The following is a 22,373-nucleotide window of genomic DNA, read 5'->3' as shown; positions in this document are numbered from 1 at the left end:
CAGGGGAAAAAATAGGCACTGCAATCGCATCATCAAATACCATTTAATTACAGGAGAATCTTGGGCATATATTGAAGTTAATTGTACAGAATATGTTTTCTCTTTTGAACAACAAAGTGTGTCTTCCTGGTTATTTCTGGTGTTACGCAACATGCCATTGAAATTGTAACTACCATAAACAATATTACACTAGGTTCTTCTCTTATTTATTGGGCCATATCACATTACATTCATTCTATATAAAATACATTCAAATGTTACTCCCGTATTCCAAAAGTGCCAGTCTGTGAGAGCAAGAGTCACTAAAAGATAAAGCATGTGTCAAAAATAGAAATTATTTCTCCCATTTTTCTCTTGCATTAGAATGTTGTTGTTTTTTTACATGTTTTTGCAGACACTATAAAAATATACATATATGGGTCATAATATATGGAAGTCTTTAATCTTGCATGGCTGTTAGCCACCTGTGTTTTTTAAGTGTATGGCATAGAATAATGCGAATGGCACTGAGAAGGGGCCTGCACAAACCAAATGAAATGCTTCACACTTCAATGTACTGTTATGGAACTGAATATTACCAATGGGTATTTGTTGTATAGTTTGTATTTTAATAAAGCAACTAACAAAAGAGAACATAGTTATGCTCATTCTATATAAGCAAGTGGCATCAAAACTACAACAGAATGAATACTACAGCTATCAATCTAATGTTATAAATTAGAATATAATGCCTAATACTTAAGTGATCTTTGGGGTAAATCTTGCACAGTGACATGTGTTTTGGATTTCTGCAGTTAGTCCAGTGTTAAGAAAAGAAAAACATATTCAAAACCAAATGAATAAGTATTCGAGATTATATAAATTATGTTCCAACTTCTTAAAATGATTTCAACCCAGTGCCCTCGAGGAATTCATTAATCGTCTCTGAGGGGAGTTACAAAAAGAAGTCCTTTACCTTTCCGTGACTGATTTTTTTTTTTTCCTGTAGTTCAATAACTTTACATTATAATAAAATGGCTGCATATTGCCTTTTGTTTTCTACCTAGCAAATAGGTTGAACATTAAATTCAGAAGTTTTGAGGGAATATTATTGCATGTACAAAAGAGAGATTGATGTCTATATCTGTGATAGCAGCAGACCATTTTCCATAATTGCAATTCATCTTCTGCATATAAATAAGTTCATATAACACCCGTTACAGTGTTAATACAACTTCTAGATGAGGTCCACTTTTTTTTAACAGCTGAAAATAATCCAGCCATAATGAGCTTAGATGTGCTTCCAAAACAGGTCACAGCTTTTTCATGTTAAGGCATGTCCACATACCAATACAGTACATATGCATAGAGCAGGAAATGAAGTGTTTCTCATGAACTCCTTAAATGACCTCCCAATCTACAGCAAGTAATTACCACTCCTATTACAATGAGCAGGATGAAGTTGCTGTCCAAATCAATAAAAAAAAATGACATGGGAGGGAAGAGAGAATGAATTACTGAATAAAAGTTGTTTCCCATATATCACCTTGGCTTGTACTCCTCTGGAACCCCAGACATATTCCTTTTCTTCAGGGCAGAATCGACTGTTTTGATGAGTTTGTCAATGTCAGCACGCATTTCAGGAGTATAAGGATCATACTTGAGCTTTCGTAGGCCGGATCGCTTGAAGTTGCCATCCTTCTGACCCTCGACACAAAGCAGACGGTCCTCTGAAACCTCCAGGCCTAGAAACAGGACCATTGCCTTAAGCTTGGAGAACAATTCCCTCTTGAGGTCCTCAAAGTGAACCACATGGACGTTCTTCCCATGGTGCAGCCAGTCCAAGGTGTGGGACGCCCACCACGGAGCGTAGTTCTTCACAAACTCAGGCCACTCTGTAAAACAAAAATAGTGAAAAATGAAATTCTATAAAAGTGTCTTGTTTCTTAAGTAACTTTTTTTGTATCCAAATACAGAATAATTACAAGAAATTAATAGAACAATAAAAGGATACATTTTGAGGGTGGGATTAAAAATAAACCCCAAATAGGCCTAAAAAGACAAAATTGCATTGGATGAGGAAAAGGGGGAAAAAAGGGAAAAGTATCACAACTACAAAAACAAAACAAAAACAGCTAGATGTCAAGTAGTAATGGAGATAAATTATAAAGTTTGATGTTCACAGTCATTACTTATGAAGTCCTTCCTCCAGGTCACATTGAAGTTGGACAGTCACTGATTTATCGGCGATCTGGTGTTGAGAGCTATAGTAGATCGGCTATTTTCGGTGTGTGACGCTGCATGCAACCAGGTCTAAATCAGACATTAGGACCACTTGGAGAACCCTGACCTCACTTCTTAATTTCTTTACAATAATAATGATCCACAGGAAGTGATGGGCCATAAAAGTTTTGGCCAGCGAGAATTGTGCTGCATTAGCAAGTATCTAGTATTAAAAGGGGATATTAAAAGTAAAACTTAAGGGTCTGCTGAGTTAACAAATCTGTCTTTACAAAATAATGAGGGAGGTATCTTTTGCGCCATGGTGAGCAGAATATTACATACTGTAAGGTCAGTTTTTGAGCAATTGTCTTAGCACACTGTTCAGAACCACTCCACCTAGTCCTTGTGGCTCTTCTTATCCAAATATCAGACTTTGCTTGTTGTAGAATGCCTTTTTTTCTCTCTCTCTCTCTCTCTCTCTCTCTCTCTCTCTAATTTAGTCATTGCCAATTCCCCCCATGTTTTGTATAGTCCATGTACAATATGGACCATAGACTATACTCTAACTCCACAGTGGTGGGCTTAACCCCTTTACCCCTGCACCAGCTGGTTTCAAAGGCTGTATTTGAAAAAGTAAAAGATTGTTTGAAAGGTGCTATAATAGCTGTCAGTAGCTATATCATCCCCTGTGGCCTACAGCCTCCATTGACAGTGCTGAGTGCACTGAGATGCCTCAGCTGGGGTCTCTTACACAATGTCAAGCTGACTCACAAGCTGCTCGGCAATATTACAAGTGGCAGCTGTCAAAATGTTCTCTTCATTCTTACATCAGCGCTACACCAATAAATAAAGAAACCAAGGGAAATGTGCTGCTGTTTGCATAGCACGTGAGACGCCCTGTGCATGCGTCTCTTTTTCTCTCAGGCAAAAATCGATTTAACCACAGACACAGGAAGACTGTGGCAGGAAGGGTTACTATGGTTACCGAAATGAGAGCGAGAATAGAACTTCTCAGTTTTCTAATTTTTTAGAAAACGTATTCAATGCAAGACTGGAAACATTCATTGAGAAACACAAACTGTTGACTGACACCCAATATGGCTTCAGAGGAAACAGATGTACATCTTTAGCACTAATGGAATTAATTGAACACTATTTGTATAGATTTAAAAAAGTATGCTATAGGAACATTTATAGATTTTAAAAAAAGCCTTTGATGCTATTAATCACAATATATTACTAGATAAATTGGAAAGGTGTGGTATGGTATTAGAGGGGTAGTGCTGAACTGGATGAGAAGCTATTTGATGGGCAGGCAGCAATTTGTAAAGTTAGGTGAGCACAAGTCAACACTCATGGACATCACATTTGGGGTTCCTCAGGGTTCAATATTGGGCCCAAAACTGTTCATACTTTATATAAATGACATCTGCAAAGTATCAACTATTTTATAGTAAAATAAAAGGGACACAGGTATACAGATAGATACAGATATCTCCATATAATTGATGGAAATGAGCTTCTATAAATCCGGAATGTTTTTTTTTTTTTTTTTTTATCCCATGATTTTTGTAACCAATTGTTTCACCCAGTACCAATTGCCTAAGCTGTAATCCTGGGTGCTACTCTCCCTCTGCCAGCCTGAGTAGAGCCTCGAACTGAGCTCATGCTTCCTTCAATGCATGAGGAGTGAGCAGGCCGCTTCTTATCACCCCGGTATTCCCCGATAGGACGTAGCGTGTCGAAGGAACACGTTATTCCAACCAGTTCCTTTCCCCTCCATCAGGCGCCCGGGCTGACCAGGGGGAGGCAGTATAGAGACCAGGATTACTGCATGTTTTTTGTGAGGGTACCTACCCTAGGCGACACGGGGAGAACATGCAAACTCACAGAAAGGCCCTTTTGCCAACCCCACCGGCATGTTTACCTGAGATCACTATCTTGAACATGTATTGAATGTTCATTAACGTGCACTGTCCCGTAAATAAACAAAGATAAGTAAAGTAAAATATGGGCACAAAAGGGACACAGATGGGTGCTCTGACAAAGCCCCCCCCCCCATGACTTCAGGAACTCACCTTTCCCTCTCCAATGGGCCTGTGACGCAAAGCCAATGTGCCCGCCATATTTACGATTGAATTCTGCCATGAGGGCCTTGTAAGGGTCCCGGATCATCAGGATGCTGGAGTCAAAGGTTTCAATCTCCTTCTTTCCACTCTCATGAGTCTTAATGCAGAGCGTCCTCCCACTACGCCAGTGATCTCGCTCCCCTTTAAAACCTGAAATTATGCAAAATAACTGTATAATCCAGTCCAGTGCAAGAGCAAAATGGCCTGTTATAAATAATAATATGGTCTGTTGGTCTGCTTTAAGTCATGTTAGTTCCATGTTGAATAAATGGAACGGTGCGCTCAGTTCCAATGTCTTATGTACAGTACTGTAATGGGTGTAGACTCAAAGACAAGGAGGCACAAACAATAGTGTACACTCACAAACTTAGACAATGATTTATTGGTGCACAGCAGTAGTCTTCATTTGACTGCTGCAGTGCACCAAAAGACCTTCAAAAAGTTCCATGTCGAAGCCTACCTTTATTATACAGTGAGCCATCAAAGTAGTAACTGCCAGTGTAGAAGCCAGTAGCTAGCTCTATTAGGTGGCGAGCCCAGGTGTTTCCAGCCCCAGGGAAACTGGCCAGGGCCAGCAGCTGTTTGGAACGTGTGGGAAGGAAGCGTCTGTCCATGCATCGGTTATCTGAGGGTACATAAACACAAAGGGCATCAGGTTATATAAACCCATTGCAACTCAATAATTACAGTACTGCGTGTGTGTTGTTGCTGAAAACTTTTATTTGGAAGGGCTTCCTGCCCAAAGTCAGGTCTCTGAGACTTCTATTTTGACGGGTTTCCTGCCCAAACTCAGCCACAAAGAATTGGCACTGATTAGAAGAAGTTCACCTGTGGTGCTGACGCCCAGCATGGGGCTGCAGATAGCAGCAGCAGTAGAATAAAACTGCCTCGTGGTAGAGGAGCGAGAACGGCATAACTATGGACCATGGCACGGACGGTCAAGGAAAGGACGGACAAACATAAACAACATTTTGGAACTGATGGACATGCCACGGTCAAGCGAACTTATAGCACCGAGCTGGAAAGGGAACAAGGTGCAATGCTTTTTCTCAGTTTCTACGGTGGGTTCCGAATAAAGATTAAAGTAAAACTCATCAGTCGGCTTCACCCTTATTATCCAGCCGTGGTCTGCTAGCCTGGCATTGGCCAGACTGATAACGTGGATTCACTCTCACATTCCTCCCCGGTATCAGTCTGGACTTCGGCCCATAGGGAGCGAGTATGAGAAATCAGAAAATGATTTTGATGCTTTTCACTGTAGTACGGACAGCAGTTGAAACGCAGTCACTGATTGGCCCGATCATTTTCTGCATGTTGTGTCTCCGGTCTCTTTGCTTCAGCTCTTTATTGGAACTTTACTGGAATACTTTAAAATTGAAGCTGATATGGGTACTGGATGGAATTGGCAACCCAGCTGAAAATGTACACTCTAACACTCTATAGCAATGATTACCAATTGAATATATAGCTTGAACTTTAGTTCAATAGTTTTTTTTAACCCAAAAATTGTACTTAAAGGACAACTTTGTTTTTTTACAACCAATGTTTATGTTTTAGATTGTAATTAAAGTAAATAAAATATGAGTGTTAAAATTTTTAAATTTACTGCTTTCTATAGTTTTAGCAATTTTCACAATCTTTTTTACAGTGTTTTCACAGTGGGCGGGGGCATTCTGTCCGGTGGCTAAATATGTATTTTTTTAACACATTAACCCGGCGTTTTCTTTATTATTATTTACAGTAGCTCTTCTAGCCCCCAATAACTCACATCTGGCCATCTCAGACAGCCGGACCTTTTTTATTGTGTAAAAAAGGCATATTTAGCCACCGGACAGAATGCCCCCGCCCACTGTAAAAAATATCGCAAAAAATGCTAAAACTATAGAAAGCAGTAAATGAAAAAAAAATTACACTCATCATTTATTTACTTTAATTACAAGCTAAAATATAAACCTTGGTTGTAAAAAACCAAAGTTGTCCTTTAACACTGCCTGCGTACAAGTTGTGAACATGCCTACTTCCATTTTAATTTAAGTATGCTGGGGCCCTTAGTCACTTGCATTTCCTTTTTCTAACCACAATGTATGAAATTGGAAGTGATGGGCTTAGACTCAGCATGAGCTCTGATCATCTGATGGTGGCTTGTGGTTTTAATGATGGTGAAATGTTGGTCAAGCGAACTTATAGCACGGAGCTGGAAAGGGAACAAGGTGACTGACATTTTATTGTTTGTCAAACTTGTAGGCTCTTATTGTTGAATTTTACTGTTTGAGATTTATTTTCAGCATTGCATTATACACTGTATACATTTGACTGTTTATGTTGTAGGCTATGGGTTCAACATGCAAATGTCATGGTGCAATTTGTTTTACGAAATTATTGTGTATTAATGTGTGATCATTGATTATGTATTGTATGCTTTTTCTCAGTTTCTACGGTGGGTTCCAAATAAAGATTAAAGTAAAACTCATCAGTCGGCTTCACCATTATTATCCAGCCGTGGTCTGCTAGCCTGGCATTGGCCAGACTGATAACGTGGATTCACTCTCACGTTCCTCCCCGGTATCAGTCTGGACTTCGGCCCATAGGGAGTGAGTATGAGAAATCAGAAAATGATTTTGATGCTTTTCATTGTAGTACGGACAGCAGTTGAAACGCAGTCACTGATTGGCCCGATCATTTTCTGCATGTTGTGTCTCCTGTCTCTTTGCTTCAGCTCTTTATTGGAACTTTACTGGAACACTTTAAAAGTGAAGCTGATAAATGGGTACTGGATGGAATTGGCAACCCAGCTGAAAATGTATTTTCTGTTTATTAAGGAGAGACGGGAACCTTTATTGAACAAACACTCTATACAGTAGCAATGATTACCAATTGAATATATAGCTTGAACTTTAGTTCAATAGTTGTTTTTTTTAACCCAAAAATTGTACTTAACACTGCCTGCGTACAAGTTGTGAACATGCCTAATTCCATTTTAATTTAAGTATGCTGGGGCCCTTAGTCACTTATGGCATTTCCTTTTTCTAACCACAATGTACGAAATTGGAAGTGGTGGGCTTAGACTCAGCATGAGCTCTGATCATCTGATGGTGGCTTGTGGTTTTAATGATGGTGAAATATTGGCAGCTGTTTAAAAAGATATCCTGCGTCAACGAAAGGCCTTAGAGGAAAACCCCCCTGAGCTATTGGCAGTGAGTCAGAATGAAAGTTATCTTTACGGATGACTTCTCCATTTCCTCATACAATGTCTCTAGTGTTGATTTATTATGTGCTATCATCTATACTGTTAAGACTGTGCAAGGTTGACAAGTACAGCCTATGTGCACTTCTCAACGGACTAAAGCAGTGGTTTTCAACCCTTTTCATATCAAGGTCCATTATTTATTCAGTATTAGAGCCACGGACCACCATTTGTATGAGATTTAGACTATTTTGTTCTTGTTTGACACGATTTTGTCCACAATTCCATGCTGTATTGATGTTGGTACCATAGGAGAGATTACAGGCAACGTTGATCAAATTAACAATACTTTAATTAAGTACGTAAATGCAGATGTTTAACAATAATTTAACTCTTGAGAGCGTAACACGAAACCAAATGGACCTGTAATGTTTCATTTTACACTCAAGACTAAAGATCTATAAGGGTCCATTTGATTACCAACTCTCCTCCATTTAGCTGGGTTTTTCCTCTGTTGCAGTCTTTAGACTTGAGTTATTAAATTTGAGATTTGTGCAAGACTTATTTTCAACCTTGACGTGATAGTTCTGCTGAAAGACTTAGAAGCAGCTCTGCTCAGGAAGCAGAAGCACTACTCACCACCAGCCACATGCAAGGGTAGAAAAAAACGCATTAGTGGAAATAGCGTTGGATTACAGAAAGTTTAACTTGTTCAACAGTCTGATGGCTGACAGGTGACATTCCACCACATTCATAATGTGGTGGAATGGCTACGAAGGTATCGCTTGCCTGGCCGTGGCAGCAGCATTTTGCTCCTATAGTAAGTAATTAGGGGGTGGGGAGCAAAATTGCCACCGTGTGAACATTGTCAACAGTGCTCTTGACTGTGACTACATCCATGGAATGTGGAGACAAACCCCTAAAAGGCCCCTACACACCAAACTGAGTTGTCCTGACTATTACAGACTAATGTCAGGAGATCAGTCGGGTTAAATGTCGAGTGTACACTAAAGTACATGTGTTAATGCTTTATAACACTGTTCAACCAATGGTCCACGGACTACTAGTGGTCCATGGCATAATTAGGTCTGCGCAGGCGGTCCATGGGATGTAAAAAAAAAATTGTACCTTTGTTAAATGTATTAAAACTGTATTAAAACGTCTAGTAGCCTGGCCCGCACATCGGAGACAGAGACAGAAGAGCGTATAGACGTTCCTTGCAACACCGGTGCTTGTTTCTCGCACATGATTTGGCAACGCACAAACCGAAAGCGAAACCTAACTGCAGCATGCAAACCGAAATCGAAACCTAACTGCAACATGCAAACCAAAAGCGAAACCTAACATGCGCAGGTTTTTTTTGGGGACAAACCCTTTTTTTGGTTGGGACAAACCCATTACCTCGCGCATGCGCCTGCATGCCAATTATATTATAAAGATATGTTTAACTAATAATACTTCATAAGTCCATCAAATTTAAGAAAGTATTTGATTTAATAGGGGTGGTGTGGGGGGAAAAGCTATGGTCACGGTGTGGGGGGGGGGCTTAAAATTTAAATAATGACTGTTAAGGGCTTGATATTTGTTGCACAATAGTTCCCCTTATTGAGATTCTAACTCCCTTTTCTGTGGAACTTCTTGACCTCCGACTTCCCAATAACTGACAACATCGACACGTCATCTTAGGTGTTTAGTGCACTGTTTCTCAACTAGTGGTCCATGGTCCACTAGTGGTCCATGGCATAATTACAGGTGGTCCATGTCTGTCTCTTCTTGGCCATAGTGGTGGACAGGGACAGAGTCCTATGTCATTTTCTGTCTCCGACCTTGCCCTGTACACATTTTCAAGTATGCCAGAGTGGAAAATACCACTCTCACAGTGATATGTAGTAAAACGTCAATTATACATTTGGTTTTTGCTCTAAGCTCTGTGAATTGTGTCTGAGAACTCATCCAGAACTTCACAAGTGTTTCATATAATGTGCCTCTTGACAGAGTCTACTCTGTGGACTCTTTTGTATTAAGTCCTTTTGGAATTGAAGCATAAGCCTCCTCAAATGACCACTGATAATGATGATAATGTATTTAATTCCCCTGTCCTCAATACCAAGTTACTAAATTTCTTTATTTCCAAAATCAAACGAAATATTGTGCCCTTCACTTTCCTACATTACTGAATGCATTGTCAGGGACCACATGCAATACCTTCACGGACCACCAGTGGTCCACGGACCACCAGTTGAAAACCCCAGGGATACAGGGTAGGTGGGCACTAGGGACATCTTGGCACCTCGATCCAAATCGAATCCAAAATGTAAAAATGTTAAATATTTGAAAAATGGTCTAAGTATGTGAACATGTCATGCACGGTATCCCTCACCTTCTTGTTTATGCCCCAAAATTACTGGATATACAGGTTTTGTAGCAATTGTAGAAATATTAGACCTTAACACATGGGGTGCCAGGTTTTTTTAAAAACAGAGTACACTGAGTGCCAGGATTTTTAACCATTTTTGAGGAGCCGAGATACAGGCTTTTGAAGTCATAAGTTAACCAGGAAGTGGATTGGAGTCTAAATCTTCGGAAAATGAGGGGAGGAGGGTGATTATTGTTACTGCATGTAATCCTATACGGGCTGGGGTGGCACCTGTCAGCAGGGAATGTTGGGTGGGAGAAGTAGGACGGAGGCTCTATGTCCTCCCGGTGGGGTCTCCTCACTGGCGCAGGGGAAATGTGTGTGAGGAGGAAATAATTGGCACAACTACAAAACATGGGGAGAAAAAGGGGTAAAAAGCAACTAAAATAATACTAATACAGCCTAAACACTTACCTTGAACCTGTGTCTGGTACACTACAAAGTACTCCTCATTGCCACAGCTCTCGAACTCCTCCCCTTGGCAGCGGTGAAGGCACATGTCCTCATCCTCCAACTCGTGAAGGGAGAAGTGTTTTGTCGGGAACCCACAGTGACACTTGTCTCCAGCTAGAACAGCAATTGACTGCTCCTAGATTACCGGGAGAGGAAATGGCCATTCAGAACTTGAAGACATAAACACATGATGAATGCTTTCCCTCCTCCTTAGTCCTCACACATGCATAGGAATTCTAATGAGGATCGATCAGAACTGTCTGGATAGCATTCAACCTTGAAGTCATGTGTCTTTAATTCATGCAGCACAAAGCCTGGGAAACTGTCATATAACCAACATGCTTCGATGTACATTCCGCATCACATTGAAATCTTTAACTCAAAACCTTCTAAACCAATTGCTTGTCATGATCATGTTGAAATACCCATAGAAATGGGAAACTCAGAGATAGCTTTCACTAAGAAACCAACTGCTATAAGGTGACAGAAATGGAAACACATTTGAATAGAGATAGGATTGGATAAGATTGGGGTTATGATTTAGCAGTTAGGGGTTAGGTTTAGGGCGAGGGGATACGTTTAGGGTTAGTTTTGTATTAGGGACAGGGAATTGTCCAGGTTATCGTCTTGTTTGGTTGTGGTTAAAGCTACAATGGAATGAATGCATACGTTTTAAGTTTATCAAACTTTTGTTTTGGTGATGCCTCATTCATACAGGTTGATACTTTTATTTGCGCTGAAACGACCTTGTTTCGGAAAAAAATGGCTCTCATAACACAAACAGCAGTTTAAATTAATGCAAATTAATCGCACAAAATAAACATTTGTCCAGGGGAGATATTGGGCTTACAAGCTTTAAGCTGTACTACTTGTCAACCTGTGCATTTCATTTAAATGACAACGTTTTTTACAACCAAGGTTTATGTTTTAGATTGTAATTAAAGTAAATAAAATATGAGTGTTAACATTTTTAAATGTACTGCTTTCTATAGTTTTAGCAATTTTCGCGATTTTTTTTTACAGTGGGCGGGGGCATTCTGTCCGGTGGCTAAATATGTCTTTTTTTACACAATAACCCGGTGTTTTCTTTATTATTACGTACAGTAGCTCTTCTAACCCCCAATAACTCACATCTGGCCATCAAAGACCTCAGGACCTTTTTTATTGTGTAAAAAAGGCATATTTAGCCACCGGACAGAATGCCCCCGCCCACTGTAAAAAATATCGCAAAAATTGCCAAAACTGTAGAAAGCAGTACATGAAAAAAAAATAACACTCATCTTTTATTTACTTTAATTACAAGCTAAAATATAAACCTTGGTTGTAAAAAACTAAAATTGTCCTTTAAGGTGTTATTCTGATTATTAATAATTATTAAAAATGGCCATCTTTTTGTGATTATTACAGGTTTTGTTGTTTGCCGTTTTTTCATAAGCCTATGAGAGGGTTGGTTGGGAAGGGTTACATTTTTTTATATAAATTTCTCATTTGATAACAAATACATATTTTTTATAATTATTATTATTATGATTTCTATTATTGGTAGTATTATCATATTTATTGTATCTACTTTCTTTTAATGGTGGTTGGTGTGGGGGTGCAGGGGTTAGTTAGGGCTTTCTTTCATAGAAGAGCCAATGAGGGGGGTATGCCACTCAGCCACGGACAGTGATTCTGGGTGAGCATGGGTATGTGTATGTTTCCCTACAGCTACTACGGGTACAGATTTTGTACTGAAAGGTGTTAGGGCTTAAAGCTCACACTTCTTCCTCACCTTTTCTGTGCACATGTCCACACACTTGTCCACAGACATGTTCTGTATGACTGTACTGATGGGAAGGGCCAAAGTCACATTGTCAGGCCTGTGGAAACATCCTTTGAATATTGCACTCCCATCTGAAACACAGAGCAGAGCAAAACAGCTCTAAATGGACAATAATGTACTGTTCAGTATGTTTCCGTTAAAGATAAATAGGATAGCTTCTGTGATGACCCCTCCCACTCTGCTTGAGGATCTTGGCTTTGTTCAGACTGCAGGCAAATACTATTATTTTCTCAAACCTGATCTTTAGGACTGAGATTTGCAAGAGATCAGACCACATTTATGTATTCAGACATCATCACCCTATCTGCATTGGTTGCTGTGGTAATGATGTAACATAGACAAGACTACGCACAACTTATACTCAGTCATACGACAGTGCCGAAAATAGCCAATCTACAATCTCACAACGACAAAGTGTTCAAATCTTCATACACCAAAACGTTGATAACATACAGTAGCTGTTTTGTCCTGTGTTTCTTCTGTTCCTGTGCATGTGTGTCAGGAGGATGAAATACACCCGAATCCACTGATCACTGATGTCTATTTTAAAGGACTGGATATGGCGGACATGGCACATTGCACAATAATCTGTCTGGTTGTTACCATTAGTTGAATAAATCTATTCACCTTTACCCTATGGTTACATGCGGTCTCCCTTGTCTATGGCATATACCCGGTTCATGACAAAATTGGTATTAAATTAATAAATGTGTATATTTTTTACCCCTTGATTACATGTGTGGTCTCCTTTGTCAGTCTGTACTGACACCAGGTTCATGACAAAATGGGGATTAGTTGTAGTAGTGGTGTGGTCTTACATGTCTGTATGGACTAACACCATGACACTAGTATGAGCTTGATCCATATCCACGCACTGACTTCTCATTGATTCATATGGTGGCAATTTTTCTCCTGCTTCGTATTTACTTCAAACAAACATAGGGTGTGGAAAACTCCTCCCCTGATCTAATGTATATTTTGCATTTAACTTCCTCTTTGTCTTTGTCAGCTTCACCAGCATGTCATTAAAAATACAGCAATGGAAATTCATGAAGTGGCTGCATGAGTATTTGCTCTGCAAATGATACATCATCTTACACGTATCATTTTGCATCTCCTTTTCCATGTACTCAGCGAGGCTCACATGACGATGAGGGTGAGGGGTGAACACGCAAACATTGACAGCTATGATCAGCAGTTTTCTCAAAAACAACAGAAAAGGGAAATGAGAACACCCAACAGTGTGGTTCCATGTCACTCTTAAGTAAACAAACAGCAATAAGCAGGAAGACCAGGGGTCGAGACAAGGATTTATTTGTTGTGTAAGAGGAGTTGATGAGGATGTGCACGTTACCCTGATATGGTGGGCTTGACTTCCTTAAATACAATAGCAGGGTGTATCCATTTCCTTTCAAAGAGACAGTAACATGGTGCTAATCTAAACAAAACCACATCCACACCAGTCTCAAACTACAGGAGCTCGGAATTGGTGTCTTTTATTAATGAGCTGTTCCTTCCTTCCGTCAGTGATCCTGAGGCAGACAAAGTGTATTTATAATGCAGACCATGGCTAGGCAGCACAGCTCTCAAGAGGAAGAAGTTAAACACAACAGCGCAGGTCATACCTAACTGTGACTTTAATCCAAAATGAAAAATATATTCCTAAATTGGCTGACTATGAGTATGTCCTGTATTGAAATAGCATCAGTGTATTCGGTTAATACAGTCAATCATTGAACTTTTTTTTGTAGTTGGTCTGTATTAGCTGGATCAAATACATTACAGTGCTTTCTTGTGTTTGTATAACAAAATGACCTTGCTGCTGTACTTGTACTGTCGTATGATTGAATATGGTTAATGAAACAGCATGTAATACCTTTAAAAGTCAGAGGGAGCTTAGTGTTCAGCCCCCCAACACACAATGTTGGCGGCGGTAAGTGTCTGTGGCCGATAATCTGCTTTTGAATAGGCAGTGTGTACACTGTCGTGTCAGGTCGAAAGTTGTAGTGAGGCATTGAAAGCCAACCCAGCAAGCTCGGTCAATTCAATGTTTGGATAGCAGCGGAGTGGCAGAGAGGGGTTAGAGCTCTCACGCAATACGGAGGTAGTGCTCGCGTAAAATTTATTTTGTCTTAATGCAGCGCATATAGACTGTATGGTATATCATTACAGCGCTGCACGACTAAATTGGGGAGAAAAGGGGGTAAAAAACGAATCTATTAAAAAAAGAGTATGTGTGTGTGGCTCACACAAGCTGTCAGATTTTCTCTGAAAGCAAATATAAACTAGAAAAAATTGCTCCTCAGAGCACAGGTCTCCGCCAGGGAAGGTAGGTTATTGTGGGCCGGCAATCGGACGCTGCTTTCATGATTTGAGGCATTTTGTTCAAGACGAGCCACTCCTGCAAACTTTGGAAGCCAACATTGGCCAATCAGGATGGAATATGTCAAATCGGGACACATCCGTCTTGATCACATGACTATAGAGATAATGTGTACTGATTGGCATGATGTTTGGACAAAATCTGTAGAAATGATCAAAAAATGAGTTTAGCAAAAATCGGCCTCTTGGTGGCGCTATAACAGGCCGGTGTGAAAAATGTGTGAAAGGTCAAAGGTTCTTAGTAGGCCTCCAGGGAGCAAGGTTTCACATCAATGTTGCTGGGGATTAGCTTCTCACAGAAATCTGCCTGTTATAGCGCCACCATGTGGCCGATTTAAAAAATGTAGGGTGGCATTTCTTCCTTGGACTAGCGGGAATGTGCGTGCACAAGTGTCACAGCAATCGGGCACTGCGTTCATGTTTTGAGCATGCACACATTGCGTGGCATGTTCATGTGTTTGTTATTGAAAAGCGAACGTCCAGCCATATTTTTTACATCAAACTAGTACTAGCTGACTGTCGATGCGGTGTGGAGAGAGTTGCATTCAGCAACCTTTTCACACCTTTCAACTGACTGATCTCCCGACTTCATTCGACTTAAAGTCAGTAGTAGTCTGGACAACAAGGTTTAGTGTGTAGGGGGCTTTAGGGGTTGATGGATCAACTCACAGCGTCGCGCTGACTCATGGCTCAGCTCCAATCTGTAGATGGATAGGCGGTTGGCTCCTCCGCACAAGTTGCCCCTCTCGCCTTTACAATCCATGTTGCATTCACTCTCTGAAGCATTTGGAGCCTGGATCTTGTGGCCACAGTAGCACTCTGCCCCAAACTCCAGGCCTGCATATAGGTAACCTCTGGACACAGACAGGACAGGTAGGAATGGGAAATTAACATTATTTGGAAAGGAAATCAGAGAGGCTGTGCAGTTCGACCCTCAGATAGTAATTTTGAGTTGTCATACAGTGTATCTGACCCTGTATGGATCCTCCCCAGGCCCATCCTTCTATTATAAATGTTTGAAATATCTGCGTATGTGCATGTGTGTGTGTGTGTGCGTGTATCTGTTGTTCGTGCATCTCAAGAACGAGAACCACACAACTTCAGATTCGGGCTTGAAGTCGGGGACAGTCGGTTGTCCAGAACCGTCAATCCAAACGCTATGCCCATGTATAGGCATAGAGTATGGAGATCCGGTTGTTCAGAGCCGCAGATCCGACCAGCATGCCCATATAAGGGCAGATACTGATGACATCAGGGATCTCCATAGGGTCATAAAAAGGACAAGGACAGACAGATACAGAGATCTCCATATATAGGCAAAGGCATATAGTCTAAAGCACTACCAGTTTAAAGATTCATGTTACGTTTGCTGATGTAGCTTTAAGTGTCCATTTATTTTTAAATCATGATGTCTGGTTGTACAGATAAGCTAGCAGGCTAATGCTAGCAGTTTTGCATGTGAATGTGGTGAACAACAGACGTCACCACAGACTTCAGTCTCAAGTCATCGCATTGCATTGTAGGGGAATGTAGGTCATCAGAAAGTACCACTGCCCTCTAGTAGATGAATTGGTTAATGCTCTATAGACGTAAAGCACAGAAGGAAGTCTATTCAGTAGATAAACTTGCGTCACTTTCTATGCGGACATACGTCTCTGTATAATAAGGGACTGTTAGAATGCAGTTAGTTAGCCAGCACACCTATCATACACGGTTGTCAATCAAGCTTCCACCACTGCTGCAAATTGTGCTTTTCCCCTCATTTGTTTGTTTTTGTTTACCTACTCACTGCTCCGAGGAAGGAACGCGAGGGCCATTAGGGAGAAGCTAAAACCGTCCCACACCCCCCCCCCCCCCTTTCTTTCTATTCTATTCGCCTTTCTCTGTGCACCGCACCGTCTGTGAATCGGTGACAGGTGTAATGGGAAGCATTCGATGAAGGCATCTGTTCCTCGGAGAAGAAGTCAAAGTTCTGAGAGTGGTGGCAGGGAGAGAGAGGACGGCATGCCGTGGAGGCTTGGAGCACAGTTGCACTGAGGTCAATTAATGTGCTGTGGGTTTTACTGTGGGTTTCATTTTTGCGTTACAGTGACTAATGATGAATGATTAAAGGGGAGACAGGACAAAGTGAAGGTGTGTGCTTTTGACTGTCATAGTCGTACCTTTCTGCACAGTTGTCCTGGCAACGGAAAACAGACATTTTCTTGTAGTCCAAGAAGGATGTGCCCCTCAGCGCTCTTTTCTGTATGTTGTCTGTGTAGCAGCCAATGTACTTTGCTGGAAAAGTGTTTTTTAAACAGATCACAAGTTAGATAAAATACAGTACATGTGACAAGCAATACACTGTGAAACTACAATACAATAACACAATTATGGACCCTAAAATGGCAAGACAAATGGCAAGTATATATTTTACCATGATATCCACTGAAAGACCTTAACGGTGTCTAACACTCAGTGTTACACAGGTCAGTCCAGTGAACAGAGCCCTAACTGGAGCAGCGTCCTAATTTATTTATAAAGATTCAACCCCTTCTAGTGGCCTGTTTCTGTAATGCAGTCATTTCCCTGGCAGTAGGCCGATGTGTGTGGTGGGGGGAGGGATAGTGAGAGGCAATGTTCCTCCTCACACAGCAAACCTACCATGCCTTTCTTTCCTGCTCATTAAAACGCTGCTCTTTTCACTGAGGTTACACAGGCTCTGAAATTCAAAACACCACCAAACCTCTCTCACCATCTGTGCTCTGCCATTGCCCCATTACCCCTTTAAACCTCTGTTAATAGCTATAAGTGGGGGAGGGACGTGGTCTTAACCTGGTGCATTATTATAATTGTAATAGTCTAAAAGGTCTGGGGTTGAGCTGCGTGTGGTGTGCTGCAGGACCTCTGATATAATCTTCCTCCTAACCATTGTTGAGCTGGGTACTAATCTGCTTTACAGAGGAAACCGATACAAATGTAGCTGCACTTTAGTAAATATTCCATATTTTCAGGTTTATGGACATGAACTAGTTGTATCAATTTTAATTTAACCACTTTCACCCTGGCATCCCAAAATGTTAACGTTTTTTTTTAAACTTCAAAAACTAATTTCTCACAATAAAAAATAACATTCTTAATCTTAAACAAAATAACAGATATACATGCAAGCTCGGGTTGCGGTGCATTGTGAGCTTGTAGATCGGCTATTTTCAAATAGCCAAAGAATATAATAGGGCATAAATGGTTATGGAAGCGTGATTAAGTCTTTCATAATGGAATGACAGGTGTATGTAACCACTACCTGTTTGCTTCCTTGAACTCCCATACAATCCGTGTTTTTAGTTAAAAAAAAAGAAGAAATCCCACGATTTTTGTAACCCATTTTTTTCACCCAGTGCCAATTGCCTAAGCTAGTAATCCTGGGCGCTACTCGCCCTCTGCCGGCCTGGGGAGATCCCCGAACTGAGCTCATGCTTCCTTCAATGCATGAGGAGTGAGCAGCCCGCTTCTTACCACCTGAAAGGGGTGAGTTTCCTGGTAGGACGTAGCACGTGGAAGGAACACGTTATTCCAACCAGTTCCTTCAGGCGCAACGGCTGACCAGGGGGAGGTAGTATAGAGACCAGGATTACTGCATGTTTTTGTGAGGGTACCTACCCTAGGGGACATGGGGAGAACATGCAAACTCCACACAGAAAGGCCCTTTCGCCAACCCCACCTAGGGTATAATACAATCTGTGTTTTAAATCTGTGCTCTAGAATGTATAACTTCGAGAATAACCTCATATTATCCACTGGGTCATAATAGTCTTTAATCAACAACCACTGTACTAGTCTGTCTGACTACTGTGTATCCTTGCTATGTAACCATAGCATGACCGAGTTGTAAAGGCTGGAAAGCCAGCTGCAGTGCACTCAGAGTACTGGTGGATAGCAGGGAGAGCAGAAATGCTTTGATGCTTTTAATTGCACTTTCATCATACTCATCTATGGTCCTGTGGGGCTACCACTTCAGGAAGAGAAAGAGGAAAGGGAAAAAGAAAGGCTTGAGGAGGTTGACGTTCTGAAGCCTGATTCATACTTTGTCACGAATGCCTTGCATTATGAGCTTGTGGTCTGCTATTCTCGGCCATTCTCGGCACACAACACCATCGTGCGACGGAGCATAAATTAGGCTTGATGCTAACTGGAGGCGGGGGGGGGGGGGGGGGGGTCTTGAATGTGCAGTGTAAACATTTCCTGAACCCATAATCGGAAGAGATATGCTTAATACTATGTTAGCACTAAAAACATTCCACTTTTATGAATGCAATAGCTGTAATATTATTCCATCAAATTCTGCATACTAGACACAACTAACTCCCCTGTGTCTCTCTACCCAGGTGAGAATTCATATGGGTTGCTGTTGCAGCAGTTCAACAATGGTCTGCAGTAGCCATGTTGACATTATTATGGGTGAGTGAAGAGAAATACCCTGACAGCCTGTGAGAGAAGTAGGCCTCTCAGTTTCCACTGCACTGATCTCTCCTGGCTCTCACTGCATTTCACCAGCTGCTTCTGGGAGCCACGTGGAACCAAAACATTCAACGAGTCTCCATCATTTCACTGCAGTGCCAGCTCTTTTTTCCAAGAGGTTAATTACTGCAGACAGGGTACACACACTAAGGGCCACAAAAGTGAACACAACTAAATTTTAGCTAAGCCTAGAGATATATCTGCACAAAAAGCCATCTGCTTAGGAAAGCAGGCATTCAGCCGATTATCCTGCAATGAACAACCACTCACAATCATCTCTGACCTTATTGTTTGTTCAAATGTTTTTTTTTGTTTGTTTTTAGATCATCAAATGTTTTTGAGGGGATAGTGACACCAAATTCAGTATTCTGTACCATCTGGTAAAAAAAGTTTTATGGAGTTTATGGATTAGTCGGTTAGAATGTCTTAGGGGGGAAAAAAAGGTGAAAGGTCACTCTAACTGCCTCCTTTTAAAGACATTGCAAGTATAGCCAGTTACTGTTCCAGGTAAAATCTCCAGCTATTAACATACTACAGCAACTTGACATCACAAAGGCAACCTCGATCCTTTTTCCCATTAATTTATAGCACTGCAGCCCCATGCATGTAACCGTAAAATGTACTTTATCTTCCTATTAGCATCTATCATTTCTATATAACAGTAATGTTTATATGTATTTAGCATCTTACCATCTATCCATGTTAGGCTTAACAGGTTTTAAATATTACGATTCTGAGAGAAGCACGAGGAGGCTCTGATAGCAGCTCCGGGGATTTTGCCAAAACGAAATGAATACCACTGCAGTATTGCGAAAGTGCATCTAGTGTTTGCTGGCAGAGAACCACTAGCAGTACATGACCCACCTCTTCCATCATCAGTGTCTTTGGCATTACGTCCTTTGAGGGCACGGTTCCAGCTGCTGGTGTAGTCTCCCCCCCTGCCCCCGGTGTCATGGCCATCCTGTGCGGCTTTCTTCATCCACGGAGGACCATACCTCCGGCCAGGTCTGCGAGTCTCCTTAATCACCCTGGTAGCCATGACGCCCCGCCCCCGGCCGTCTGAGGGCGATGTTCGACCTCCCGTCTCCAAAACCACTGGGCCCCCGCTGACTCCCGAAGAGCTCTCCCCAACGAAGCCAGCGTGAAGGAACACAAGGCTGCCGGCAGTCAGATACAAGAGGATGAGGGAGAAGAAGCGCACAGGTTTCCTGCGGAAATAGCGTTGTATCTTCAGCAGAGGCCTGGCCATGCTGCCTTCCCCTGCCTCTCAATCACGCATTCACACAGTAAGTGATGAAGACTCATAAAGCAGCAGACAGTAACAGCCCTGTCACCGCCCCCCCCTCCTTCAAAGAGGCATTGCAACTCACAGAAGGCCAATTAAAATGTAGAGAGAGAGCAGTGGCTGAAATGTCTTAATCCAATTCTGCGTGAAGGTCACACCAAATAGCAGATTCTGCATATGTGCCTGCTCAGGCTCATGAGGCTGAGGTCCTTATCCAGGCGTGCAGTCAGAGAGCGGTGCTAGACGATGTGTCCTCGTTGAGTCTACGTTCCCTCTGAGAGCCCAGCCCCGAGCACTAGTCGCAGGGCCATGGCATGAAAGGTGAGTGGCTCAGAGTGAAAGATGATCACCGAACACCGCTTTCACTCAAGTCCTCAACCTACAGAGATGCCATGCCAGCTGTACGGTGGCACTTTCTCCCTCAGCGCAGATTAATGAAGGTTTTATTTACTGGCCGAGCTCCCCTCGCCTTTTGCACCTTTTGTGTGACCAGCCATTCACTGGTGCAATCTGGGAGGGAGGTCATGTCTCACCATCTGCAAGAATGAGAACAAGAAAAAGAATGAGAACAAGAAAAACCACACACCTAAGTGATGTTGCAGGTGCAAAGAAAGACAAAACATAAAATCACTGATCAGCTTAGTGAAATAGTAAGTATGAAGCAACATCTGCTTTGCAACGCTGTAAATGTATGGCTAAGCTTTTGTGGTCACAGTATTGTATATATTCGCTGTATATTACTCTCTATATTTTGTATCTCATTACAGGTTTATTGCAATGCAGTTGTTCATTTATAACCAAGAGATATGATTTGTGATTTTGCATGAGAGAGAGAGAGAGCGAGAGAGAGACAGAGAGAGAGAGAGAGAGATCAGTTTTATGGAAGCCCAGCACTGTCTGGTATTTACTCTATTTACGCTGATATCAACAAGTTTCAGTTATGTTCATCAATTAGATCTTTCTCTAAATTAAGTTGAACCAAGTATACTTGAAGGGACAAACAGATACACAGGTTTAAAGAATCATCAAAGAGAAGCAAGAGTATCTTAAGCATAAGGAAATTCAAAACATAGTTCCGGGTTGATATACCAGATGATCCTTGGATAGAATTTTGTCTTTGGCCATGATTATATAAGTCCAAAGAATATTAGTAATTGACTTTGATCAGATTTTAGCAACAGGAAATAATGTTCCCATTCAGAATTCTCATCTCTTAAATCCTCTGCAATCACTTTGAAAGGACTCTCTGTTCAAGGATGCAGACAGACCTGAGCGGGGTACAATTGGCAGGCGTAATGCAACACTTCAGGGTCGTGGAATTTTCCAGAACATTCGAGGGGACACTCACCCCTGGAGCTATCTGTCTGCCTCAGGAAAAGCCCACAAAAAACTTTTGTTACCTGAAACTTAGCCCACCACAAGACCCAGCCCCCAGCCTGTCTCTCAGCCTGTCCATTTACCCCCTGGAAAGCCAGGAAGCATCCAAGACCCTCAAGGAAAAATGGATCATTGACTATTGACTTTTGCCAATTAACCACAATGCATACAGTACAGTACTGTACTGCTGAGGACTTTTTTTTTAACTATGTGCTGTTGTTAACTAACCATTGCTGTAGAGTAATTGCTGAAAATTAAAGAATGCAATATGCAGTCTTCTTTCTCAACACTTCTCTGTCTATATTATATTTGCATAATATATACTATATTCCAAAATTGATTCAGTCTGTTAGTTCACATTGAGTTCAGATGTTCAAAACATTCAAGTAAATGACCCATGTGAGTGGGTTCATGGACAAGACCCCTGACATTGAAACTACATAATCTCTTTCATCTGGGTGTCATACTTCCAACTCTGACCAGTTAAGTAAACAGCCATTATGGCATTGAACAGAAATATGATGATTGGGCTTAAATGGAGATAAAGATGCAATTGTGTACATAAAGTGGCAGAAGTATTTAAGATTAATGCAGTTCTACAGATTTATACTGTGTTGTCATGG

The 22,373-nt window shown here is 41.3% G+C and overlaps 1 protein-coding gene across 1 annotated transcript in view; it reads right to left on the bottom strand.

Moving 5' to 3' along the window:
* Positions 1-24: 24 nt before the first annotated feature.
* wscd2 (WSC domain containing 2) overlaps positions 25-22,373 on the bottom strand; it is a 41,963-nt gene continuing 19,614 nt past the window's right edge. Inside the window, exons 2-9 of the mRNA XM_084056302.1 lie at positions 19,953-20,909; positions 16,754-16,868; positions 15,261-15,445; positions 12,159-12,280; positions 10,346-10,520; positions 4,792-4,956; positions 4,281-4,481; positions 25-1,874 (exon numbers count right to left, since the gene is read on the bottom strand). Coding sequence (XP_083912428.1) covers positions 1,522-1,874; positions 4,281-4,481; positions 4,792-4,956; positions 10,346-10,520; positions 12,159-12,280; positions 15,261-15,445; positions 16,754-16,868; positions 19,953-20,337 — 1,701 coding nt within the window. The 5' untranslated portion in view covers positions 20,338-20,909 and the 3' untranslated portion in view covers positions 25-1,521. The remainder of the gene's footprint in view (positions 1,875-4,280; positions 4,482-4,791; positions 4,957-10,345; positions 10,521-12,158; positions 12,281-15,260; positions 15,446-16,753; positions 16,869-19,952; positions 20,910-22,373) is intronic.

The sequence above is a fragment of the Gymnoscopelus microlampas genome, assembly GCF_963454915.1.
Source record: "Gymnoscopelus microlampas genome assembly, chromosome: 4".
Lineage (NCBI taxonomy): Eukaryota > Metazoa > Chordata > Actinopteri > Myctophiformes > Myctophidae > Gymnoscopelus > Gymnoscopelus microlampas.
The sequence above is the reverse complement of the archived record's forward strand: the minus strand, read 5'-3'. Positions and strand labels throughout refer to the sequence as shown.